At 34.3% G+C, this 23,232-nt stretch overlaps 2 protein-coding genes across 4 annotated transcripts in view; one reads left to right on the plus strand and one right to left on the minus strand.

The window, feature by feature from the left end:
- Positions 1-23,232, plus strand: part of LOC126846315 (uncharacterized) — a 93,616-nt gene that overhangs the window by 8,735 nt on the left and 61,649 nt on the right. For 2 of the 3 annotated variants that reach the window (XM_050585628.1, XM_050585626.1), the window contains exon 10: positions 3,310-3,322. The exons of the other annotated variant lie outside the window; for it this stretch is intronic. The gene's annotated coding sequence lies outside the window, so the exon portion shown is untranslated. Of the gene's footprint in view, positions 1-3,309; positions 3,323-23,232 lie in introns of those variants that run through there. 3 annotated transcript variants of the gene reach the window in all.
- The window catches only part of LOC126846314 (TWiK family of potassium channels protein 7-like), a 63,198-nt gene continuing 47,811 nt past the window's right edge, over positions 7,846-23,232 (minus strand). Inside the window, exons 3-5 of the mRNA XM_050585625.1 lie at positions 19,799-19,968; positions 15,508-15,965; positions 7,846-13,823 (exon numbers count right to left, since the gene is read on the minus strand). Coding sequence (XP_050441582.1) covers positions 13,057-13,823; positions 15,508-15,965; positions 19,799-19,923 — 1,350 coding nt within the window. The 5' untranslated portion in view covers positions 19,924-19,968 and the 3' untranslated portion in view covers positions 7,846-13,056. The remainder of the gene's footprint in view (positions 13,824-15,507; positions 15,966-19,798; positions 19,969-23,232) is intronic.

Genomic DNA, 23,232 nt, shown 5'->3' on the forward strand with positions numbered 1-23,232 from the left:
CCAAATGTTAATAATTCTAAATAGCCATAACCTCGAATTCCGGCGTCAGGCTGAGATTTAACTAAATAGCTTAAAATTAAAATAACACGCATCGGGTAACAAAAATAACTTAGATATGAGGTATGATGTAAAGATGTAAAAAATTAATTAATCCAGCCGGAAGTTTAATTTAGCTCAATTAGCTACCTAGAGTTATCTTGTAGGTGGCTGTATTTTCTCTAATACCTTTTGAAACACATTGAACATCATCCGCTAATATGTACTTATAAATATTAAAAACTCTACAATAACATGTTATTGTACTATAAAAGTACCGAAGTCGGTTACCATATTATCGATAGTGACAGCTGATCCCACGGGGGAGGGCATATATACCCCCGCTTTTGGGACGCACGCAATTATTTTTTTTTTTTTTTAATTATGTGTAATTAATATTCAATAATTATTTCTCGTATTAACAAAAAATGTCTTGGTAAAATTTGATTTTACTTTTGGTTTTGGAAATAAACCATCAAGCGGTTCTCACATAAGCGGTACTCTAATTCAAGAAGCTGATTTATAGAAAATACGATTTTTCACACACGTACACGTACTTCCTTGAATTTCAATTATCTAAACTATAATGCATTTTAAGAGTGCTGTTATTTGTTGCACAGTGTTTTTTTTTGCATCAGTATGGGTAAGATACTTATTTTTCTAAAAATATATTTCCAAGAATAATAGTTATATACTTTTACAAGGTAGTTTATATATAATACAGCCCAGCTATCACTAAACCGACAAAGTCCAGGGTTTTTTATTTTTGTTATTATTTCTTTACAAATCAATACAATTGTAAGAATACTGGTTTGAATTTTAAAAAGGCAGTTTAAACGTAAACATTATATTTGATATTTATGTGAACCCTAAAAACTTACACTGATCATTTAACACAGTAATATTGAAGTTTATTATTACAATTTCAACGCGTTATAATAATGTTTGAATTTCATGCTACGACAAAATACAATATATGAAATATTCTGATGCAGCCTTGAATGTTGTGTAGAATATTATCGCTGTAGGTGTAGGTAGAATGTCAAAGTTAAATAAAAAACATATATTATATTATACGTGGTTTTGACTGCTGAAAAAAATATGATCTAAGCAAATATGGTCTACAGCGAAAAATAGTTGTTTTTTTCAATGTAATTTCAATAATATAGTCAGTCAGTATACGTTTCGTCACCTCGAGAACCAAATCTAATTGTTTTTACTTTTACAGACTTTTAAAGACTTATAATAGTGCGCTATGGTACTTGTTTTATCTATGATAATAATATTGTTGGTTTATACTCCGGCGCAGTCACTGGAAACCGGGTACACGTATACGAACAAAACCAATGGAAACGATCAGCAGCTCTACAATGATTTGAAATGTGGATACCTATTCAGCGGCTGTACACAAATACGATTAGTCAAGGTTTTACTGGGGAATCGCCATAAAGTAGAACTGAGATCGTTGATCGGTCCCATTAGCAAAATCTACCCGGTAGTGAGCTCCCAGACAGTTTCGCTGCTCGGTTTGAACGGGGCAATACGCGTTGGTGCTTTGTGGGCACTACATTTGTTTACCAGTCTGATAACTGGCTTTTACCAGGATACGCAAAACCGGGCCAAAGACTATGCACACATTATCGAAACCCTCAGCTATGTCATCGACAAACTGGACGACGACCTGGCCGGGTGTCCTGAGAACAATTCATTCGATCAAAGGGACTTAGGATCAGCTCAGCATTTCGAATTCCCTTTGTACACGATGACTATACTACCGGAATACGTGAAACAGGCCAACGTTCAGCTGGAAAAGAACGCATTGATCGGTGATGCCGTGGTCAAGGAGAAGCTCGATTTAAACGTCAAGACCCATTCGCTTTCGATGAACAACCTGGGTAAGAAACCAAAGGTCATATACGACTTACAAAACATGTACAACTTGGCGATAAAGTGGAACACCACTAGCCCAGTACTGAATACGGCATGGCATTTGGTGCGTGTCCTGGACTGGAAACAAACCAAACTCGTGCTCATCAAATCGTACTACGACGCGTGCAATGACTTTTTAAAAATCATCATACTTCGTCTGTCATCGAACCACATGGAATATACTTACGGCCTTATAGTGATGGCAAATCATCAGATCGGGACGACTTTGTGCGTTACGCACAAGAATGGCACAATATAGTTGTACAATTTGGCGCCATGTTACACTTGTCCAAAGATCACCATGTGAGCAGCTTGCTTGGCTCATCAACGGGGTACAACAAATAGACAGTGTGGTAAGCTATATAACTGAAATACTGGTGGAGCTATGTCAGCCTTTCGGATGTCGCATCGATCAGTTCGGTATGGACAGAAATGAATTCACAGTGAAACACACGAATCTGTCTGACCAAGAAATGAAATCTCTGCAAGTACCGTTGAATCCTATACGGATTGAATACTACAGCTTGGAAAAGGCTACGGCTTTCTTGGCTCATCTGAAATTGATTTTTGATAATGTCAACTTTGATGTCATTCGGTCACTCACAGAATATATCGACGAACTTAACCCTCCGAATTGTGTTGATGTGTCGGAAAATTGTGCTCAAGCATTGGACCGTCTTCATATCGGTTAGATATTGGCAGATTATAATTAATATGATATAGTCCAATATATTTTAATAAAACACTATTTTATTTTAATTATTATAAAATTAATTCAATTACAGTATATAATAATAAGTAATAACCAACGTGTACACATCATGATATTTTGATAATATAGATTTTTTTCTCTGATTTATTATTTGTTTATCCGAGTGTTATTATTTTGTCTGTTCTTTAATTATTTGGTCGTGGACGCAAGTGAATCAGAGTCTTTAGATGGCTTTATAAGTCGCATACCATATTATCATCACTAGTGTACAACTTGGTGAGCTCGTTCACTAGCTTTGTAACGTCACATCAATCGTGTGTATCATAGTATACCTACACTGTGTTCCAAGTAAAATTTTATTTATTACACTTGATATTTACTGTGGAGCATAATAAATAATATTATGGCTCCTAATTTGGAAACTTTGGCCGGTGAGTTATAGCTAAGTGCAAAAATAATTATGATCTATAAAGAACAAAAGACTAATAAAAAAATGTTATATTAAACGCCTTAAAACTTATAAAAATACATAATACAAAGATTATTATTTTCAATTAAGAAGTCCAAACCAAGCATAGTATAAACCAGCACAGTAGGAAAGTATTAAAGCGAGGTGCAGTATTTACAGAGTCAACAATAAATATAACAACAATTTAACCTTAACTAACACATCCACCCTGGGTTGGGGCCCAATAACAGTACATGTACACACCTAACCTAACCTACCTATATTATGCATTTTTTTAAATTATTATTTTACATAAAGGCGGTTTCACAGCTACGTCATCTGTCGTGTAGTGTGCCTTATATCGCCTTCTGATTGGCCGTTGTAATCACGGTATCATTAAGTAACCATGACTTACCGGGTTATTGTTAGAATTGAGTTGAGCTTAACTTTTGTATCGTGTGGTATAGGTGGTTACAGTATGCTAAGTGGTAACCACGGTCAATTGATTTTTTATCAATTATCAATTTGAACATACTTATTACTATCACTATCTGCATTAAATGCCGGTTTGTCATTGATGGGCCGTATACGGAATATTTATAAGAAATTATTTTATCAAATTTAAATTTATTTCGCGAGTACTCTATGGCATTCACTGATTAGGTAACCACGATTGATAATTACCAAATTAATATTAAATAGTTACCATTAGTAACCTTAAGTGGCCACGCCCACTTCTTAAATCGCACGACACGACAGACGACATAGCTGTGATACCGCCTTAACTTGTACAATAACTGCACTAATCACACCTGTGTCAACGAATTTATATAATTTTTTAAACAAACTATATGAACAACATACCTTGATTGTAAACAACTATCAATTGTGTTTGACCACTTAAATCTTAATGGAGAAGAGAAGGCCAGAGCCGAAAATTTAACCAGAAAATCAATAGATGAACATGGTGATATTATATTTAGGTCAAGTAAAATGTTTACTTCAAGCTGACAATCTTTATTTATTTTATTTTAGGTGTCGAAGTAGTTAACGCACCAGAATTTTTAATGATCATGTTCAAAATGCTACCGGAAGTAAGCAAATATTTATGCAAAAAAAACAAAAGTTATCTTTAGGGACATTATATGGAAACCAAACGAAAAAAATATATAATAAATAGGAATAACCAGATAGGTCTTTTAAAATCAGGATCCTACTATTTGTAATTTTTGGAATTAGCCATATCATTTTTTCTGAATAAAAAAGCGAAAATGTGGTTTCAAAAGCAAAATAATCATTACAAAATAGTACTTAATAAATCGTTAAAAATTATACAAATGCTTAAAATGTAAAATTTGTCGATACTTTTGTACTGTTATCGTATATATATCTTTTTTGCTTACATTATAGGCTAATGGTCTAAACCAAGCGCAAATTGAAGAGTTTATTAAATTGTATGTATTGCCTAAAACTGAAACCGGTAGCATTGATCCTTTTAAAATTCAAAATATCTTTAAAGAGTTTCATATGGCTACTGAGTCGTATGAAGATTTAATTCTATTTGATTCTAACCGTAAGAATAAAAAATTATTATATTCACGTCAGATACATTGTAATTTCTTATATCATATATAATTGATACTGGCACAGGACTCGCTGCTAAAGAGTTGATGGAGTTGATAATTGTTACGGCAGAACGTTCTAGGACAGTTAACGAAAATGTAATATAATTAATTTTTTTATCAATTTAAAATTCTTTTGCTGTCATGCATTATTTACCTATTATATTTTAATTATTCGTTACTCAGTACATAATCTCATTCTGACGATTCTTCGGAAGGATGGGGTGTTAGGTACAAAAGATGTCAGATCATTAATATCTAAATTCAATAAACTTGACAAGGACAAAGACGGTATACTCTCCAATAACGAAGCAAAAAAGTGTCTGCAAGTAAAAACCAGAATGTTGAAACATTTACATTCGATGGTAATTTCACAAATTATAAAATAAAAAGTTTACGATAATTGTTGGCCATCAACTAAACATTTTTTTATTTTGCTTTTTAGATAGTGAAATAAATGTTACGGAATATTCATTATTCGACGTAAATAGAAAACTGGCATTGAAGCATACAGATACTGTCTTTATTATTGATGAATTAAATATCTAACTAAAATGTTTAGTATTTATTATTAAATTTAATACTAATTTGCACTACTTTATTATTTATTAACCTAAACATAATTTGTTTTAAAATAGGTAAGTATACTTATAAGTAAAAGAAAAAACTATTGTCTCCACAAACAGCTTAGCTCACGGAGACAATCGGCATAATATATTGTTTATGTTATATTTTGCAAAGTATAATATCGTTATTTGAATGGTTCAAAACCAATTTATCTATTATTTCTAAATTTGCTCATTTTTTTCATTTTATAAGTCATACTTATTTTGTGATTATATAGTAGGTCATACACTACATATCAAGTATGTAAACCCATAATAGTATTAAAAAATCCACATTTATAGTGTTTTATTTACTATTTGGGGTTTTCCATTAAAAAACAAAAATTGTATTTTACATTCGCTTTTTTACACATCATTTTATATATGTTAGAGCTATAATAGACCTAATTTTCAGCTAGAAAATCTTAAAAGTGCGCACAAGGTGCTACGCGAGTAGTTTGGTCCACAGGAAAAACAAGTTATCCTATTTAGACGTACCATTGTCTGGTATGGCTTTTCCTAATCAATACAAACAAATTTCCAATTCCTTTTGGTTTAAATATTTTTTCGTTTTGTAAGGCTATCGCGCATCGTGAGCTATTTTTTGTATAGGGTTTGAAAATAACGATTCGGATAGCATGTTTCGACTGCTTTCGTTTAAACATAGCCGTTAAGGACAAATCCGACAAAAGATCTTTACACAAACGACGGTATGATATGACTATTATGAACGCCATGTTTGCACGAGTTGTGTCTATGTTAAAGCGTTATGATGTCGTTAGGTAACATGAAAAACCGCTAAAAGCTTGCTGGTGAGATGAAAAAAAAAAAAAAATCGATGATCGCACACTATCCCGGAACCGAGCTGAGTACTACAAAATTAAACGTCGCCATCGTACAGGGTTTTTGATTTAGACATACACGAAACGTTGTTAACTCAACATGTTCACCGGGAGATGTGGTTTTTCTTCACTCTGAGATGCCAAAGCACTCGGAAATAAGGTTTTTTTTTTGTTGAAAAATGTACACGCTCCATCGTTATATGGTTTATGTGTAAAGTTTTATAAAGCACATACGCGAAATAACCTAAGAATGCCTACCTATATTGTTACTTTAACGATTTCCTCTTATGCTGTATGTACTATATCATTTTTATACATGACCGTTTTTCACCCTAACCAACTTTGGCAAAATCAAATATATTTTTATAGTTATTACCAAAGAAATAGTATGAGCTAACATAGCTACAATAAAAGTAAACAAACATATTGTCATGTACGGTTAAGATTTAGTAGGTAGTTGGTTTATTTTTCTTAGCGCACTTCCCATGTTTTTTTTTTTTTTTTGAAGATCGGATGTTACAGTTTTTATTTTGGTTTGTGTTGTATCATTTGAAAACCACCTGATTACTAATTTTTCAACTGTAGAATTTCCAAGGAATAACTATTTTTTTAATAAATTATCAAAACGCAATATATAATTAAACGTTAACAAAGTTTTATCGAATATCATATTCGATGAAACTTAAAATGTAGTTAATTTTTAGTAGCATATTTTTTTACTAATTACAGCTTGACCTACTAAGATGTTGAAATTTAATTTTAAAACATAGTCCATTATAAAATAAAATTGGAATGATTTTTCTCGTTATCGGAGTTTTGCAACTTTTTCTTTTCTCGTGACATATTTCGGGGAAACCGTCTTTGTAATTTTTTGTTCAAAAAAAGTACACAAAATTTCTTAGGAAATGAGTTGTAATGAGTTCGAGTAAGAAAAAGAAGGAACTTTATGTTAAATTGTAGATTTAGCTTCACGATAAAAGCAAATTCACTTCGACTAAAAGCTGAAAAGTTGTAAATTTTACAATGTTTTAAGTTTTTTTACCGTTGGAACTAGTATAGTGAAGTCGAGGTAATCCGACCTGAAAGATCACATATAGTTCGGTGTGGTGTAAATGTTTTCTTTTATTTTAATACCATACTACAAGATTTAATTATTTTTAAAAACAGTGATTTTAGCGCACACATTATCAAAGTTTACACAATTCATACAGTTTTATGATTTTACTTAGTTTTATGTATTATTTTTCATAACAAAAATATTAAAAATTCGTAATTTATTTTGGTAATTGTGTATTAAACGAATACTTACTAAGTAAGTCTTGAAGTCATCGAGTTAAGTGCGCAATAATTTATTTGGATATACTGTTCCACGCACTATTATAAAATGACCTTTAATTATCTTTTAAGTTGCACATACTTCTCTCCAGATGTTTTCTACTTTATTTACTTTAGTTTTTTTTCTTTGCAAAATAATCCTGAAACGGTCACAAATCAATAATACGTTGATTAAACAGAAATCTTTTATATTATAATATTTTATATATTTTCGTTTTACAACGTAATTAATTTTATAAAATATACATTAATAGACGAGTTAACGTAAAAGAAATTAACAACTTATTTTTAATTATAAACAATTAAATAACACTGAAATAGAAACGTCGTATTTATTTTAGTTGGAACAACCATTTATTTAATTTTAGAGCAAAATATAGAGAAAAACCGTAGAAACCCATTGCGAAAATTACAAATTTATTACTTTTCCTCTTCAGTGAACATTTGGCAACAATAACACTGCACAGATGACATCGTAAATGTACTCTAAAATATTTGTTTAACACTTTTTATTATATTGTAATAATACAGATATATATACAAGACCGTTTTATCACTTGCGGTCAAACAAAAAAAAAAAAAAATTAAAAAACAAAACTTTCGCTTAAAATTTACATAGTAAATATTATAATAATAATAACACCAAGTAAGGACAACCGGTGTTCTTATTCTGCCAGAATGATGATAACAGTTGTATGTGGAAAAACGTACAAGTTAATACTATAATACAATTAATATTATCATTGAGTATATATTGTCAATATATACTCAATGATATTATATTCGAAGTGACATTAAGTGTTTATTATGTTGACCACTCAATGACAACATCACCTGGTAATATTATATATATAAATACAACTTACAACTACAATTCATAACTGTTATAATAAGTAAAATAATGTAGGTAAAATGTATTGAAGTACTAGAATTATAATTTCGTAAGCTTAATGTAGTCTGCTTTGAGATGTTTTTAAATTTTACAAGAACGAAGGAACATATTGCTAACTATTTATTGGTCGACAGCTGATTACAAATACAGAGTATTACACGTTTGTTTGTAAACATGTACATTTTACACAAAAGTAAAAAAAAGTGTACATAACATGCATATTACGTTTTACACATTAACTTATTTATATACATATTATATTGAAGTTATCCAACTTTTAATATTTTTTAGAGATTGACTTTTAAGAATAAGAATTTTAATAATAGATGGGCTTTAGGTTTTATTTACTTCGGCTTTTTATATTTTATCTTTGTATGCTAAACAAAGAATAATAACTGTTGACGTTTCGAACTAACCGTTGTAACGGTTCAATTCAACAAAATCCAATTAAGGTTCAAGTAAAATAATCCTATCTTATAGTTGTTGGTTTTCAATAGTTGCATTTCGTTAAAACCAAATAATTTATATTTTTCACATATTAATCTACACAACGTTAACAAACCGCGTTTCAAATGAATTGAAAACCGTACTGTTCATATGGTGTATGACCGGTTGACCTACTTTAATTGCTGAATTTTGGTTGTATTTTTTTTTTCTTTTTAATGAAGATGTCACATAATATTTGAAGAGTACGACATAAAAAAAAAAATATGAATAATGCAGAACGCCTAACAATGACGACGGTATTTTTTGTATAGCGGTTATTCACAAAAAGTAAAAAATACCGGAGGCTGTTTTATAACAGTGGCCTGCATGTTGGCGTTCTACATCCTGTGGTTGGTGCCATATTTTCACGCGTAATTTAATATATACTTTTTTTTTTTTAAAAAGGGGCGGCCAGCGTTTTGCGACGAAGCTCTATATTTATTATATTTGCACTTACAGACAGCTAGAATAGTATTATTATTTCGGCATAATATATGGGGGCGTTAAAACGCTCGCCTCGACGCGGTAATATATTGTAATTTAAACAGCAAATCATAATATCGCGGTCCTGGACCTAGACGGTTTTGAGTTTTAAAAAAAATATCAAAACTAGTATGATTTGATTGTGCGAACTTGCACGTACCTATCGTTGTACGCTACTCTAGGGATGGTTAAAATATTATAATGTCTATTGGCTAAACGATTGGGCGGTAAACTTGGAAGGTAGCACAGCTCGGAGTAGTAGACGATTAGTGACGACTAGACTGAAGGGAATTTAAAGATTTATTTGTTTCTTGTTGTTGTTTCCCCCCTCTTTTTAAACGCGAAATTACATTCTGATAATCGATGGGTTGTCGCCGAGGCGAAGACGAATGTGAGAGGGCCGAGCACAAAGGAAAAGTGACAGACAATAAGAGAGAGAGAGCCGACAGGGATATTAATGGATTTATTTACAATGCCGGTTGACAAATAGCTCAATATCGACGAATAAATACTGCTGGTCGACGGCGAGAAAATTGTCTGTAAGTGTTGATTTTCAATTATTTAGCTATCCGGCATAGTCGACGGTATTGGGCTCTGTCTAATCAAGACATTTAAGTGAGCGTTCCCGTTAGGTTGGGCAAAATCAAATTTGGGTCGACCGCCGGTCTCGCTACGTTCCAGCCTTGTGGATACTAGTGATAACATTGTTGTCAAGACGGTGACAGTGTAATTAGCAGAATATGATTTTCGTTTTTCGCTTGCATATTAAAATATTGGCAAGACGAGATTGGACCGAATTAAGAAAAAGAGTGTCGGCCGTAAACAATGTCGTGGGATTTTTGGCGCGGTGCCTTGTAAGTTTTAAGTCTTGCTGTTTGGTGTTTGATGGATGCGACGGCGGATATGATAATTGGCGGATTTCAGCTGCACTCGACGCTGACAGATATTATTTTAACGTTTTTATCGTTTCGCCGGCGTCGTCGTTGGCCCGTAGGGGGATATCCGCTGGGTTATCAAGTATTCGTTGACGCGAAAACACATTTATAATTCATAAGGCCCTCTTAAGACGGCGAATGTAAATCAACGTCAAACGGCTTAAGCAAGAACACAATTTAAGCTACTCGGGGCTCGCTCCGGTTTGGGTATCTACGGCTGTGTGGTGTGGTGCGCTCGCGGCAACAGACACACAATAACATTAGGGACGACTAGAGGATTTCCACTGGCAGCCGGGTAAGATGATTTCATTTTTTATTTCACACGATTTCCCGTGATGATTCTGCCGTGGTCACTCCGATGGGACTTGCAACTAGATAATGGACCTGGCCGCTGTCGTTTGATTCGAAATCCATCCATTATTTTTCTCTCCTTATCATATCCGCTAGGGACGTGTACCCTACTCAAACTCGGTGTATGTACAGTCTACGCGACGTCTAAGAATTTCGAATATGCCGCACGTCCGACCATCGTCACCTCGGAAGAGCAATTCTCAAACGGCTTCGTTAAAAAAAAAGAAAAAGGTAATACTCGCGGGGTACACGAATCCAGAGCTAAAGTGTTGTCGAAATTAAAATTAATAAGGCATACCAGTCAAGCGGGGGGCCAATCAAGTTCATTGATGGATTATTTGTGTACTCTGTCGTTGTACAGGGTGATTTTGTTATCGTGAGCCACTCAATATCTCATAATATCTCGCAAATGTTTATGTTTTTAACCCCCTCCCAAACCAATTATTTTTATATCAACTTTTAAAACTTTAACGGTAACGTATATATTTTATTAACTTTTTAAATTAAGGAAATTTTACAAAAAATGTTGACTGGTTGATCCCCAGTTTTAAACGACTATTTTTTAAGTTATAAGAGTTTAAAAGTTAGGACGGAATGGGAAGTGCGCACAGATAAAATATAATACTCACTCCACCTTTCTTCCTGCCCTAAGCTTAAAACATCAAAAATAGTTATCCAAAAATGGTTATTGACCAGACAACATTTTTAGTACATTATTCTCAATTTAAAACGATAATGAAATGTAAGCGTTACCATTTAAGTGACAAAAAATTATATAAAAATAATTAGTTAGGGAAGATGTAGAAAAGTAATGCGGATATTTGTGGAAAATTGAGATCACATTATTTAAAAATACTATAAAAAAAATAATTAAATTATTAATTAAACCCATTGAGATTAACCCATTGACTGGCTCACGATAAAAAAATCACCCTGTATATGGAATTCGGAATAGTGTTACACGATTTTATAATTTTGTCTTCACATTTCACCGTGCAAATTCAAAATCAATAAAATAACCTAGTTTATTTTTTTGTATAATATGACCGTCACTGGATGTGTTGGCGACCTGATATCCGTTGTTACTATAATATAATTATTTGCTGACCTTTGTAAAACATTAGCTTCAATTCGGGCTTGAATATTTTTGAATATTTGATGGTTGTTCGTTTTCGAAATCTCGTTTGGGTTTTAATGATGCAAATCATGATATTATAAGACAAGCAGAAGGGGAGGGAGGTACCTATATAAGCACGTGCAGAATAATTATTGCGTTGTTTTGTGTGATAACAAACCATAACGCTATAAAATACCCCCAGGGACTCTCGCGTATACTAGAATAACTTAAAACGAGATCTTTATAAAAATCAAATTAGACTTAAACCAAAAACTAACGAATATTTAAGGTTTGGCTTGTTTTTAGTTTATTTCAGTTCGAATAAATAGTAAAGTATACACACATTAAATATTTGCGTCTGTAGATATTATACACGTTAATGTCAAAATGTTATACTTTAAACTTTTGAAAATGACTGCAATATTATGAGTATTTATTGGTACATAAATATACCTATAACGAGTATACCTATATGAGAGCATACACCGTTACTATTGGAAAATATTGTTCAATAGTGTTAATCGGATACAGCATAACTTTTACCAAAAGGTGAATTGTGCACTTTGAACTACAGGCCACCCCTATTAATAATTTATCTGTTTACAAACCCATCTGTTTATTATTGATAATAACTGATATTTTTTTTGTGTGGACGCAAGAACATACGTTTAATTTACATTTGGGGGTTATCTTAAACGTACAAACTATTAGCAGAATACTTATATACTTAACGAAACGATTATAAAATGAGCACTTGTTTATCCATTAAGTTGTTATAATTTGTGGTAATACTGAAATTATTTACACGACCAAATCATTGATGCTGGACACCTTACTACGGTGATCTCTGAACGTTGGATTTTCGTCTTCAAACGTGACCATTTTGTCGCGGTGCGATCGGACGACGTAGGGCGGCTTGAGCGGAGGTGCCGCCGAACCTGTGCGCAGCGCGGACGGCGGTAGTGGCGGCAACTTCTCTAGTTCGATGGTAGAACACAAGTTGTGTTCGCTAGCGCTGCGCGGTATGAAGTACTCGGTAGTGGTAGCCGCGGTGGCCACCGTCCGGCTCATGGGTTGCACGGAACAACGGCCGGCCGAAGACCGTTGAAACGGCGGCGGGGGCAGAGGAACGGCCACGTTCCGGACGCTCCCCCGAAGCCGGTCATGGTCGTCGAATGCCGGCGGCGGCAGCGGTAACTTTTGAGCGGGTGGCGGCGACGGCGGCGATCTGTCCGCAACCGTCGCCGGCCCGAAATCCGTTTGTCAGGAGTTACGCGTCGGGCTGGCCGCCATTACTGACTGGTTGGCGGCGTCCTCGTACTCTTTCCGGCTCCACCACCACCACCAACTGCAGTTCCGGGCGATGGCCGCCAGTTCGTCTTGTAGTAGCTGAAAGCACATGGCCACCACGGCCATACCCACTAGTATGTAACCGGACGACACGAACACGGACACGTCCTTGGTGGCCTCGACGCTACCGGGAACCAGCTCGCCGAACCCGATGGTGCCCAAACTTGTGAAGCAAAAATACGACCCTTCCAGCAGCGTCCACCGTTCGAGCTTGTGGTAGATAAAAGCGCCCAGAGCCACGTATAGACCTACTACGGACAGCGACAATAGGACGGGCACCCGTTTTTGGCCTCCACTGTAACCGACGTCCGCCGAGGTCGGCGAAACGGGCGGCAGCGAGGTAGCGCCCGACACCGTCTCGAAGTCGTATCGGTAATAGTCGACGAAATCGCCACCGCCTCCTCCTGCGACGCCTACGTGGTTGTTCGATACCGTATTGGGCGGCGCACGTTTGCCGCCGATGTTGGCTCCAACGCTGCTGCTGCTACTCCCGCAGCCGTCTTCGCGGTCGTCCCGCCGGGACGGCATCGAACACATCCTGGAATAGACGCGCCTAAAGTTTTTCGCCAACGTTTCGCCCATGGTGGACAAGTAGAGCAACATCAAAGGTATGCCAACCAAAGCGTACAATATGGTTATAACACGGCCCCAAGGCGTTTGTGGCGTCACGTTCCCGTACCCTATAAGAAAAGAAAAAAATAACAAAAATACTTAGAAGTGAGTAAGAAAGGCAATTTTGAAATATTCATTACAAAAAGCCAGTCAAGTCAAGGCAAAATAAGAAGTAAGAACTCAATGTGCGTCTCATTTTATGGTTTAAAAGTGATTTGTGAATTACATTAAGTCGTGCAATTGCGCAACCTAAGAAAATTGTTTGGACGGGTGTCACGTAGCCTATAGGTTTACTTGTACGTCAAAACTCATCCCGGAGTCTGACCATTTTCCATTAAAGATTGTCATCTTATTTCTCTATGATCTGTTTTCCACGGATTAAAAAAGTCACTATAGATTATAATATTTTATTAATATCTAAGAATGTTAATCTTGGATTTACTAAGAAAAAACTCACACAGGAGATCGAATACCATTCAAAATATTTTTGAACCGAATGCTTAAAAGCACACCGTATAAATCTATTCCGGGTTTTCTTAACCGTAATTTTTAGATTATTTAGATGTACAAAATATGTAAAAAAAGGTCTGTTTATGCAATATCAGGTGTAGGATAATCCCCCAAAAAAATATCCTATGGAAAGTAACTAAAAACTGACCCAATATGTGTCATAAATCATAGCAAATCCTCACTGGGAGAGATAACCCAGCCACGAAAAAGTCCCACTTTGGACTACAAAATGACGACATATTATATTGATCCTTTTTTCTGTCGAACATAAACAGTGTTTCAGAGAAAAAGTTTCCAGTAGTTACACCTTTTCCTACTGGTTAACCTATGTCTGGATAGCAGGTAAAAAATAAAGGTCAGTTCATACTTTTTTTTTCCATGCAAAACAATGAGTTTATTGCATAATGCTATTTTTCATCTTCTTCCGTTTCCTAAGTATAGCTGCTGTTTTATTTGATATTTTAAAATCGCATTTTGATTAAAAGTCGTTACGGATTGGTCTTCGAACGTAGCTAGGAAATGGTATTCCTGTTTTATTATTCCAGCGAAACAACGACGCAATTTGTTGAAAATATTATTGTTCCCAGCAATTATTTCCCTTGGGCATCAAAAAACCTCCCGCATAATATTATATTTTACAAATCGTTTGCACCGTCAGCAGGTGTATATTTCAAACTAATTTGAAAGTTCCACTCCATAAACCAACCCACAACGTCAGTATATTGCACTGAAAATATTAAACATAAGTTAAATTAACGCTTCACTCCTATCTTAATTGTAGTTGGTTTTATAAATAATAATTAAAAAGTATAAATAATCAAGACGTCAGAGAAGAAAACAATTATCACACTACTAAAAGTTATATGTATTTTATACTATTGCCAAACCATTCTCTCAATTTGATATGATTTCAGAATCTTTTTTTTTTGTTTTATACATATTTTTTTCAGCCACTCCAGCGATGTACACAGTTCATAACATATATTCAGGGACTTGCTCGAGGAAGGGGATAAATGGGGAAGGGGGAGGAATATTATCCTTTTCGTGACCTGAATAATAAATACTTTTGGAAGAGGGGGGCGAAATTGCACAGGTCCTCCTCGAGTATACAGGTTATCCTTTTCCATTAAACAAAAAAAAGCTAAGTATGTCGTTGACCGTATTGATTTTTAAACGCAACGATGCGTTTAGCTGCATTGTATTTTTCATCTTTACATGAACGTACTAAATGCATTTGCTTACCGATTGTCGTTATCAAAGTCAACGAGTACAAAAAGGACGACGCAAAGTTCCACCTGTGCCTGCGGTCCAATTGGTTAGGGCCGCCGTATTTTCTTATCAAAGAGTCCTGGAACTTGAGAATTTCCTGTTCGGCCAACCTGGTCCAGTTGTCTCTGTACAGTATGTTCAGGTCCTCGGTGATCTTCCACAGTTTTTCCACCGTCTGCGCTCTGAGTTTATCGTTGGCCACCGTCGCCATTCTATTGTGTTGCAGCTGTTGCTGTTGCGGTTGTTGAGGCGATGGCGGTGCCGGCTGCTGGTGCTGGTGCTGGTGTTGACCATGTCGGATTTGCTGTACGCTTTCTCGACCGCTTTCCAACGTCATGAACGTGAAAGCACCAAACATAGTGTAACCCAATACGATCAGGCAAATCCCTGCTCCGGAAAGAACTGTCGGTGCTGGTTCACAACAACTGTGTCTGTAAAAAGAAAAAAAGAAAAAAAATCATCAATTATAACCGGTTGTATTGAAATAACTGTTCAAGAGGACGTCACACATACCACTTTCAGGGATACATTTTTCATAAAACATGATATATTTTAAGATAAATGTATAATTTTTATTTATATGTATAGCAATGAGAATACTCTAACTATTTTATTTATATTTTGATCATCAACCTCCGTTGTAAAAAAAATTCTCAAAAAAAGCCTCACGCTTTCCCAATTTACTAAACAATTTACAACTTTACCAAAAATGAGATGGAAAATATTTTTTTAAAGTTTTATAAAATAAAAACGTCTTATACTAAGTCTTTTTGTAATGAGTTTTTCATCATTTGAGTTTCAAAAAATAATATTTCTCATTTTTTTTAACTTAAGAAAAACCAAAAAATAGTCATGCGAAATTAATAAAACTCGTCAAAAAGAGGGTTTGATCTTTTTATTATTTTCAACATAATTTTATATTACGATAAATATGTTCAGATATGTGTATAAAATTCTATCCTTATTATAGCACGTGAATTTTTAAAAAAGGGATTTTTGTCCGGCGTGTTTTTATGTTAAAAAGGTAAAAGTAAAAACGCGTTCGACTGATTTAAACGCTAATCGAGAGGTAAATAAACTGACTTGATCGCTTTATACGAGTTTATTTGAATTTATTCATTATTTAAAATTCATCAACTGTTGACGGTTAGAATTATTTGCCCGGTCTTTGAAACGGCATTGGCAAATTTACAGAGAAGTACGTACTTACAATCGAACGACCGAAAACGGAAGTAATGGTGCGAATTTGAAAAGAACTTTAACGAGCGCACAATTGCATACAAACATTATGTAAGGATATCCTATAGGTTTTGGACTTGCAGGTGATATTGATGATGTCCTCTTGTATTGTATACGCCTTGGGGACTGCTATATACAATGTATGGTAAGCGTGGTTAACATGACGTGGTCGGACCTTGTCGATAAATAAAACCAACGAGCATGTGATCGCGTGTGTACATTACCATTATAATATAATATATTATTATTATTATTATGTTAGAGGGCGAACAAGCCAAAGCTTTGGGTTCGGACACGATTATTTTTCGTGGGTCGTTTAACGTGGCGATCACGTAACGCCGTCGACGCCGGGTTACTTTGAACTCAATATCGCCACCCGGGGGGGGGGGGCTATCTGTGGTCGGGAAAGCGGGGACGAAGTGTACACACGTTTGACCAACAGGACCGGGATTTAATGTACTCGGTGACGTTGTTTTAAAGGGGAGCACGTCGGACACAGGACAGGACGCATGCAAATCGGTTCATTGTGAAATGCCGACACCTAAGCAGGGCTCCGGTTGCATACCAACACGGCCGGTCCCGTCGGCTAGCCACGTTAAAATCCGTTGGTAAAACGACTAAATTATCGACATCTGTCGCCGGCTAAGCGGTGCGTGATGTGCTCCATGTCCACGGACCTCGTTGTTTTCTCTACCCGCCTATTGTAGCGCACACAAACGTGCTACCGTCGTTCAGTTTAAATGACGTCATTAAGTCCCTTGGAGAGAGCAAAAAGCGCACCGCGGCATCTACACACACAGCTATAGACCTTTTAAAAAGTCTAAAAGCTCCCTCAGAATTTCAGTAAAAACTATAAACCTTACTTCGGGGGCTGTGCCTGATTGGCTGCTAGTTGCGCCCTCTCTAGTTGCGCTAATGGCTACTGCGGTAAATCCCAAGTGTGGTACATAAAATTATGCGATTGTTTAAAATAATGTCCGATAAGCAAACATTCGCTGCCGGGCATTTTGCCAAAAGGTTTATTGCTTCCCTTTATTTTTAAAGGGAAACTTCTTATGCTGCGTCGAGCACAAAAAAAACGTTACGGATATTAGCGTTGTATACTATTAACCAGAAGTAAGAGTTACCCCGGCCTAACGCTTATTGGCTCCTTGTTTCGACCACTGAGCGACGGGGCAGCATACTTCAGAACCATTGTTAAAGTTTCAGTTTACAACTAGCAGGTCCGTATTAAGATATTATAGTAAACTAAAAAAGGGAAAATAAAGTCGAGGGGAAAGAGGGAGGTGATAAAACAACTTATAATACCTTCAAGTAATATAATAGATACGACACTGATTACTAGCAGTATTATAGTTGTGACTAAAAGGACAAAGGCTAGTACCCGCGAAAAGTTTACCCATACAAATCCGATATGTGTATAAAAGATTACTATTCGTTAATGAGCATCGATTATGCATCCGTACGAAAACTTGCACGTTTCATTTTGCTAGCGAAGAAAATGATTCTCCAAGAACATCTGAATTGTATGTATTAAGAACTATAAGAAGTACATTTGAGTTTTACTGTGCTATTGTGTTTTGGTGCTTAATCAGTTATGCAATGTTGAAAAACGTCATTATATTTTCATTTCATACTTGGACATTTTTCTAGTTAACAATTTTATCTACCAGAAATTATCGGTATTGCGATATCAGTTGTACTTATTAACTAGTTTACATAGCCCGTGAAATTAATGCCGGTTAAATAGAACTGACTAACTAACTGTGGACTAGAATTCACCAACTATATTCAAGTCTATTTAAGTTAAGCTGTAGGTTAATATAGTAATACTCAATATATATTTTTATATTAGTTATCAGCATAAACTATGTACGTTTATAATTATTAAATTCTAAAAGCTGATAGTTTGTTTCAATATTATGTCATTGCAACAGAAATAATTAGTCAAATAAATGGCAAATGCATTTAAAAATTAATTTAATTGTTATCTGAAATGTAAAACATGACTAAAGAGTTGTTTTAAAATTAATTACATTTTTCTACTCTCATGTCAGACTACTGGAAAATATTTTAGTCCGAGATCTGTATGTATATAAAATACTTTGCGGTTCAGTACTCATTGAATGACCATGAGCGTTCAAAATATTCTAGGCATTCCAAAATTATTGATACATTATCATGCATACCAGCTGGATCAGAATACTAGATCGTGTATTAAATTATAAATTTTTTGTTGACCGCGTCCATGGTATATGGACAAGAATAACTATATATTCCACTACCAATAGACCAAATCAAATAATCGATTAAACTACGAGTTTCATAATATTTTGTATTCTATATCATAATTTACTTTGTGTGTGTCATCACGCTGACACGTCTGAACTTATTTTGAGACAATTTTTTGAAAATCTACCTCACTACTGTTTTTCATTGAACTAACTGAACATAACCTACCTTGGCTATTTTTTATTACGGATTGTTTCAATTTATATTTTAAATAGGTACCTACTTATCGAATTTGGCTTCAAATGCATCTTATTCCGTATAAACGAGTCAATGAGTTGGCCTGTCGTTATACTCGTTTATGACGTACCATTAGTAGTGTAATACCAGTAGTTAATTTAGGTACGAAGATATGAATTAGTGAAATAAAAACTAATTAATTAAAACGTGCAGTCCGTTAGACGTCAACGCGAATTTGTCTGTTACGCGCGAAAACGCGTTTGATGAGGAGATAAAATATCGAATCCGGCGAAAAACACTGGATAATAATTCGTCTGGAACCTAATTACCTCGAAACCGTCGTAAATTTGTTTTTCCTCGTGTGCGGCAATAAGAAAAGAAAACCCCGGTAATTTCGGCTATAAAACGTTCACCAACGATACCCTGGGGAGTTGTTGTCCACCGAATTGATCAAGATCCTGGCGTTAAGTAATTTCTTCAGTGACTGTTTTTTTTTACCGGTCACGTGGTAGATATACATTTCTTAGTTGGATGCATACGAAATGGTACAACTTACGGGTCGGCCGGCATGATGTAGTGAGAGGAAGCGTCCTGGCGGCGAGGAGGAATTGCAGCTGCGTGGCCGGTGTTACGTTTGGTTTCGGCGGTGGCGGCATGGTAGGCCCCAGGGCTGTTTGTCATTCCGGTACCGCGTCGCTACGGCATTGCCAGTCACGGCCTCGCGACCTAAACCGCAAACACACAAGTTGTACAAACATTTTATTTATTTATTTATTTTTTGAACGTGGATAAGTTTTTAGCCCGGGAGTCGATCGGAAATAATTTGTACCGCTAAAAAGATATCCACGATTCAATGGTTTTTGTTTTCTTCTAAATACCATGTATTATTCAAGACAAAACGTTAAATTCTACACGTCTCATCGTCAGTTGTGAATATTGCGTAAATCGATAATAAGTATGAGCTGTAGATTTTGTAAAAAAAAAAAAAAAATGTAGATTAGGGAAAATTCAATATCGATATTATATAGTGTTGGGAACCCGAAAATTCGGATTTTATTATTTTTCAAAAGACCCTTTTTAAGCCACATACAAATCTTGTAAATATTATTAAAATATAAAGCTGTGTACCTAAGTAAATTGTTTTGATGAAAATTTAGAAAAAAAATCTTTGACTATAAATTGCTTTCCGATTTTCGGATTCCAACAAATCCGAAACCCAAAAACTATTTATCTTTTTGGTGTTGTGTTTTATTTTTACATTTTCATCAAAAATATTTTACTGAGCTTTATATTGTAAAAATATTTAATAGACGAAACTATACATGGTGATTTTTTTATCATGAACCACACAATATCTCATAAGGTTTAATAAGAAATTAAATTTGTTTTTTTCATATTGTTTTTATACAATGCGATCTCAAGTTTTTGAGTTGAGTTCAATGTTCTGATTATTTAAAACTGCACAACGTGATAAAACATTTCCCTATACCTATGCATTTAACAGAACATGGTACCCGTTTTTCAATTAAAACTTAAACGCTTTTTAATCCAAAATGCAAGTTGAAAGGCGTTTTTGTAATTTTTGATTAACCTAAGCGAGCCGCTTCCTATATTCACTGCTCGTCGTGAAGGTATGACAGGTTTGTTTTATTGTTATTTTTAAAAAAAAATCCACGTACTTCAAAACCATTAATTTCTGATCTGGTAATGGTTAGTCGTCGAATAACGTAGAGACGGTAGGGTCTATATACTACACCGTTAAGAAGCAAAAAGGATAATAATAGTTTCCGTTCTTTGGTTCTAACGCATAAAGATGACGGTGCGGAAATTGCTCCCTTCACAATTGACCCAACCGAGTAGAAAATGTTTCAATATCAAACGCCTCCGGTTCGATCAATTCGTTTCGTTATAAATCTTATTACGGCGGAAACAATTTGCCCATACATAAATGAAGTCATTTTGACATAGTCGATTATATTTAAATATCTTTAAGGGACACTATGGCCAAGATGAACAGCAGAGTCATTTGGCACGTTAACATATTATTTGTAGAAATAGGTGTAAAATAATATAATTAAACAGACAATTACAAACAATTATTATATATTAATAATTCTTCTTGAGCAAATGTATTATACGAAATTTGAATCACACTAGCTAAGTGAGTTAAATACAAATTTCACTCAAATAAATTATTTTTGTTATACAACAATAGCAGTTTTTCATTAATCCCTCTTAACAAGATAATCATAAGTTATACAAATATTTGCAGTTTTATGACTGCTATTACCTTTTATATACTACAGGAACACCTAAAAACGTGTTTAGTATTCAATTAAAATTAAATAAATTTACCTGCCGTTGATTATAGCGTTCAACAGATGTTTTTGTGCTACACAAATGTCACAGTGGACGGCAGATAAATATATTTGGACTTTTGACTTATTGCTTGATTGCAAAAGCGAAGCTAAGAGGATTAGTGTTAATTAGACACGTTGTTTTAAAGTTACAGTAACGATAAAATTCTAAAAATCAACATTTCAACCTTTAACTGTTAAAATTAGACAGCTCAATTTTCAAAGATTTTCAAAAGAGACAAAAAACTATACATCTTTCAAAGTATTAAAGATTGAATTTTAAAGTTTTTACAAAACTATTTTTTTTTCTACAGAAAGTCTACTGGTTACTTTTATACTGATAAGTACCGTTTTCATTATTACAAAACTTAATACAATATTAAATATTATCCAAGTAATTTTTTGTCGGAAGAAAGTCGATACAGGATATTGAAAAACAAAGAAATACATGATTAATTAATAACGATAGTATCATAAGAGAAATGATATACTAAAGAGTCTTAGGTAAATAATAACCTTTAAAAAGAACTGAAAATGATCTGGCAAGACTTGGAAAGGCTAGCGTATTAAGTAAAATATAAAATTGGAGCCTTTCCGTGAAAACGACACTAAATTTGGTCGATGTCAGATATTTATGGCGTTACTCTGCAAGTAATTTCATAAAACTCTGCATGTGCTGAACAGAGCGAAATATTGCAAAATGAAAAAAAGCCCACTGTTCTTAGAATCGTCTGTGTCAAAAATGATCTAAATTATTGAGGCGTGAACAGGAAACTTAACGTTTTAAAAGGATTTAGTTAAAAACTTTGGCTTAATACTACGATAATAACCCATTACGAGGAATTGAAAGCTGTTCAAGGACCAGTCGTAGAAATTATTCTTCTACATTTTTGTAAAAAGACAGTTTTCTTTAAACGTAAAATATTTATATTTATATAATATGTTATATTTTGTATCAATATTATGTAGATAAGTAGACAATATTTTATTTATTTTGTTCACGTCTTCGGAAATGTGTACTATAAATCCTTCAATATTAAAATGGGTAAGGACAGTGTTCTTGAAAAACATGGATAAAAATAATATATCACTTCAATTTTCTATACTTGGGATTGCCACAGTTCGAACAATACATAATAAAAAATCTACATACAATTTTTTAGTATTATTTACAGTACAATTATGCAATAAGTTACCAAATGTAGTTATATTGTTGTATTGGTAAGAAATAATTGTCCGTCAGTAACGATTATTTAGTGATGTCTTAAGAGAGTAAGATGGTTAGCCTGTATTTATGTTATTTAACAGATATGTACGAAATTTAATTTATTAAGCTACCTCACTAAAGGGAACTCTTTGACCAAGTGTACTTTGACTAATTTAAAAATAGCTAAATTAAAATTAAATACAATAAATACAACATTATCCCAATATAATTTGTCGAATCAATTTCAGATTATTTTTTAGTCTTTTATATTATGTCTTAGAATACGAATCGTGATTAGTGTAATATTTGGAGAAAAAAAAATAATGATTCTACAATAACTTGTTCAATTACAATAGAACCAATTATTTGATATATATGCTTATAAATATTTTTATTTGGATATATTATGTATTAGTTCTTTAAGAC

This window comes from Adelges cooleyi, unplaced genomic scaffold (assembly GCF_023614345.1).
Source record: "Adelges cooleyi isolate 19-005CV unplaced genomic scaffold, UGA_ACOO_1.1 ACOO_flye_CR_arks_rails_tigmint_CR_PRNA_9, whole genome shotgun sequence".
Lineage (NCBI taxonomy): Eukaryota > Metazoa > Arthropoda > Insecta > Hemiptera > Adelgidae > Adelges > Adelges cooleyi.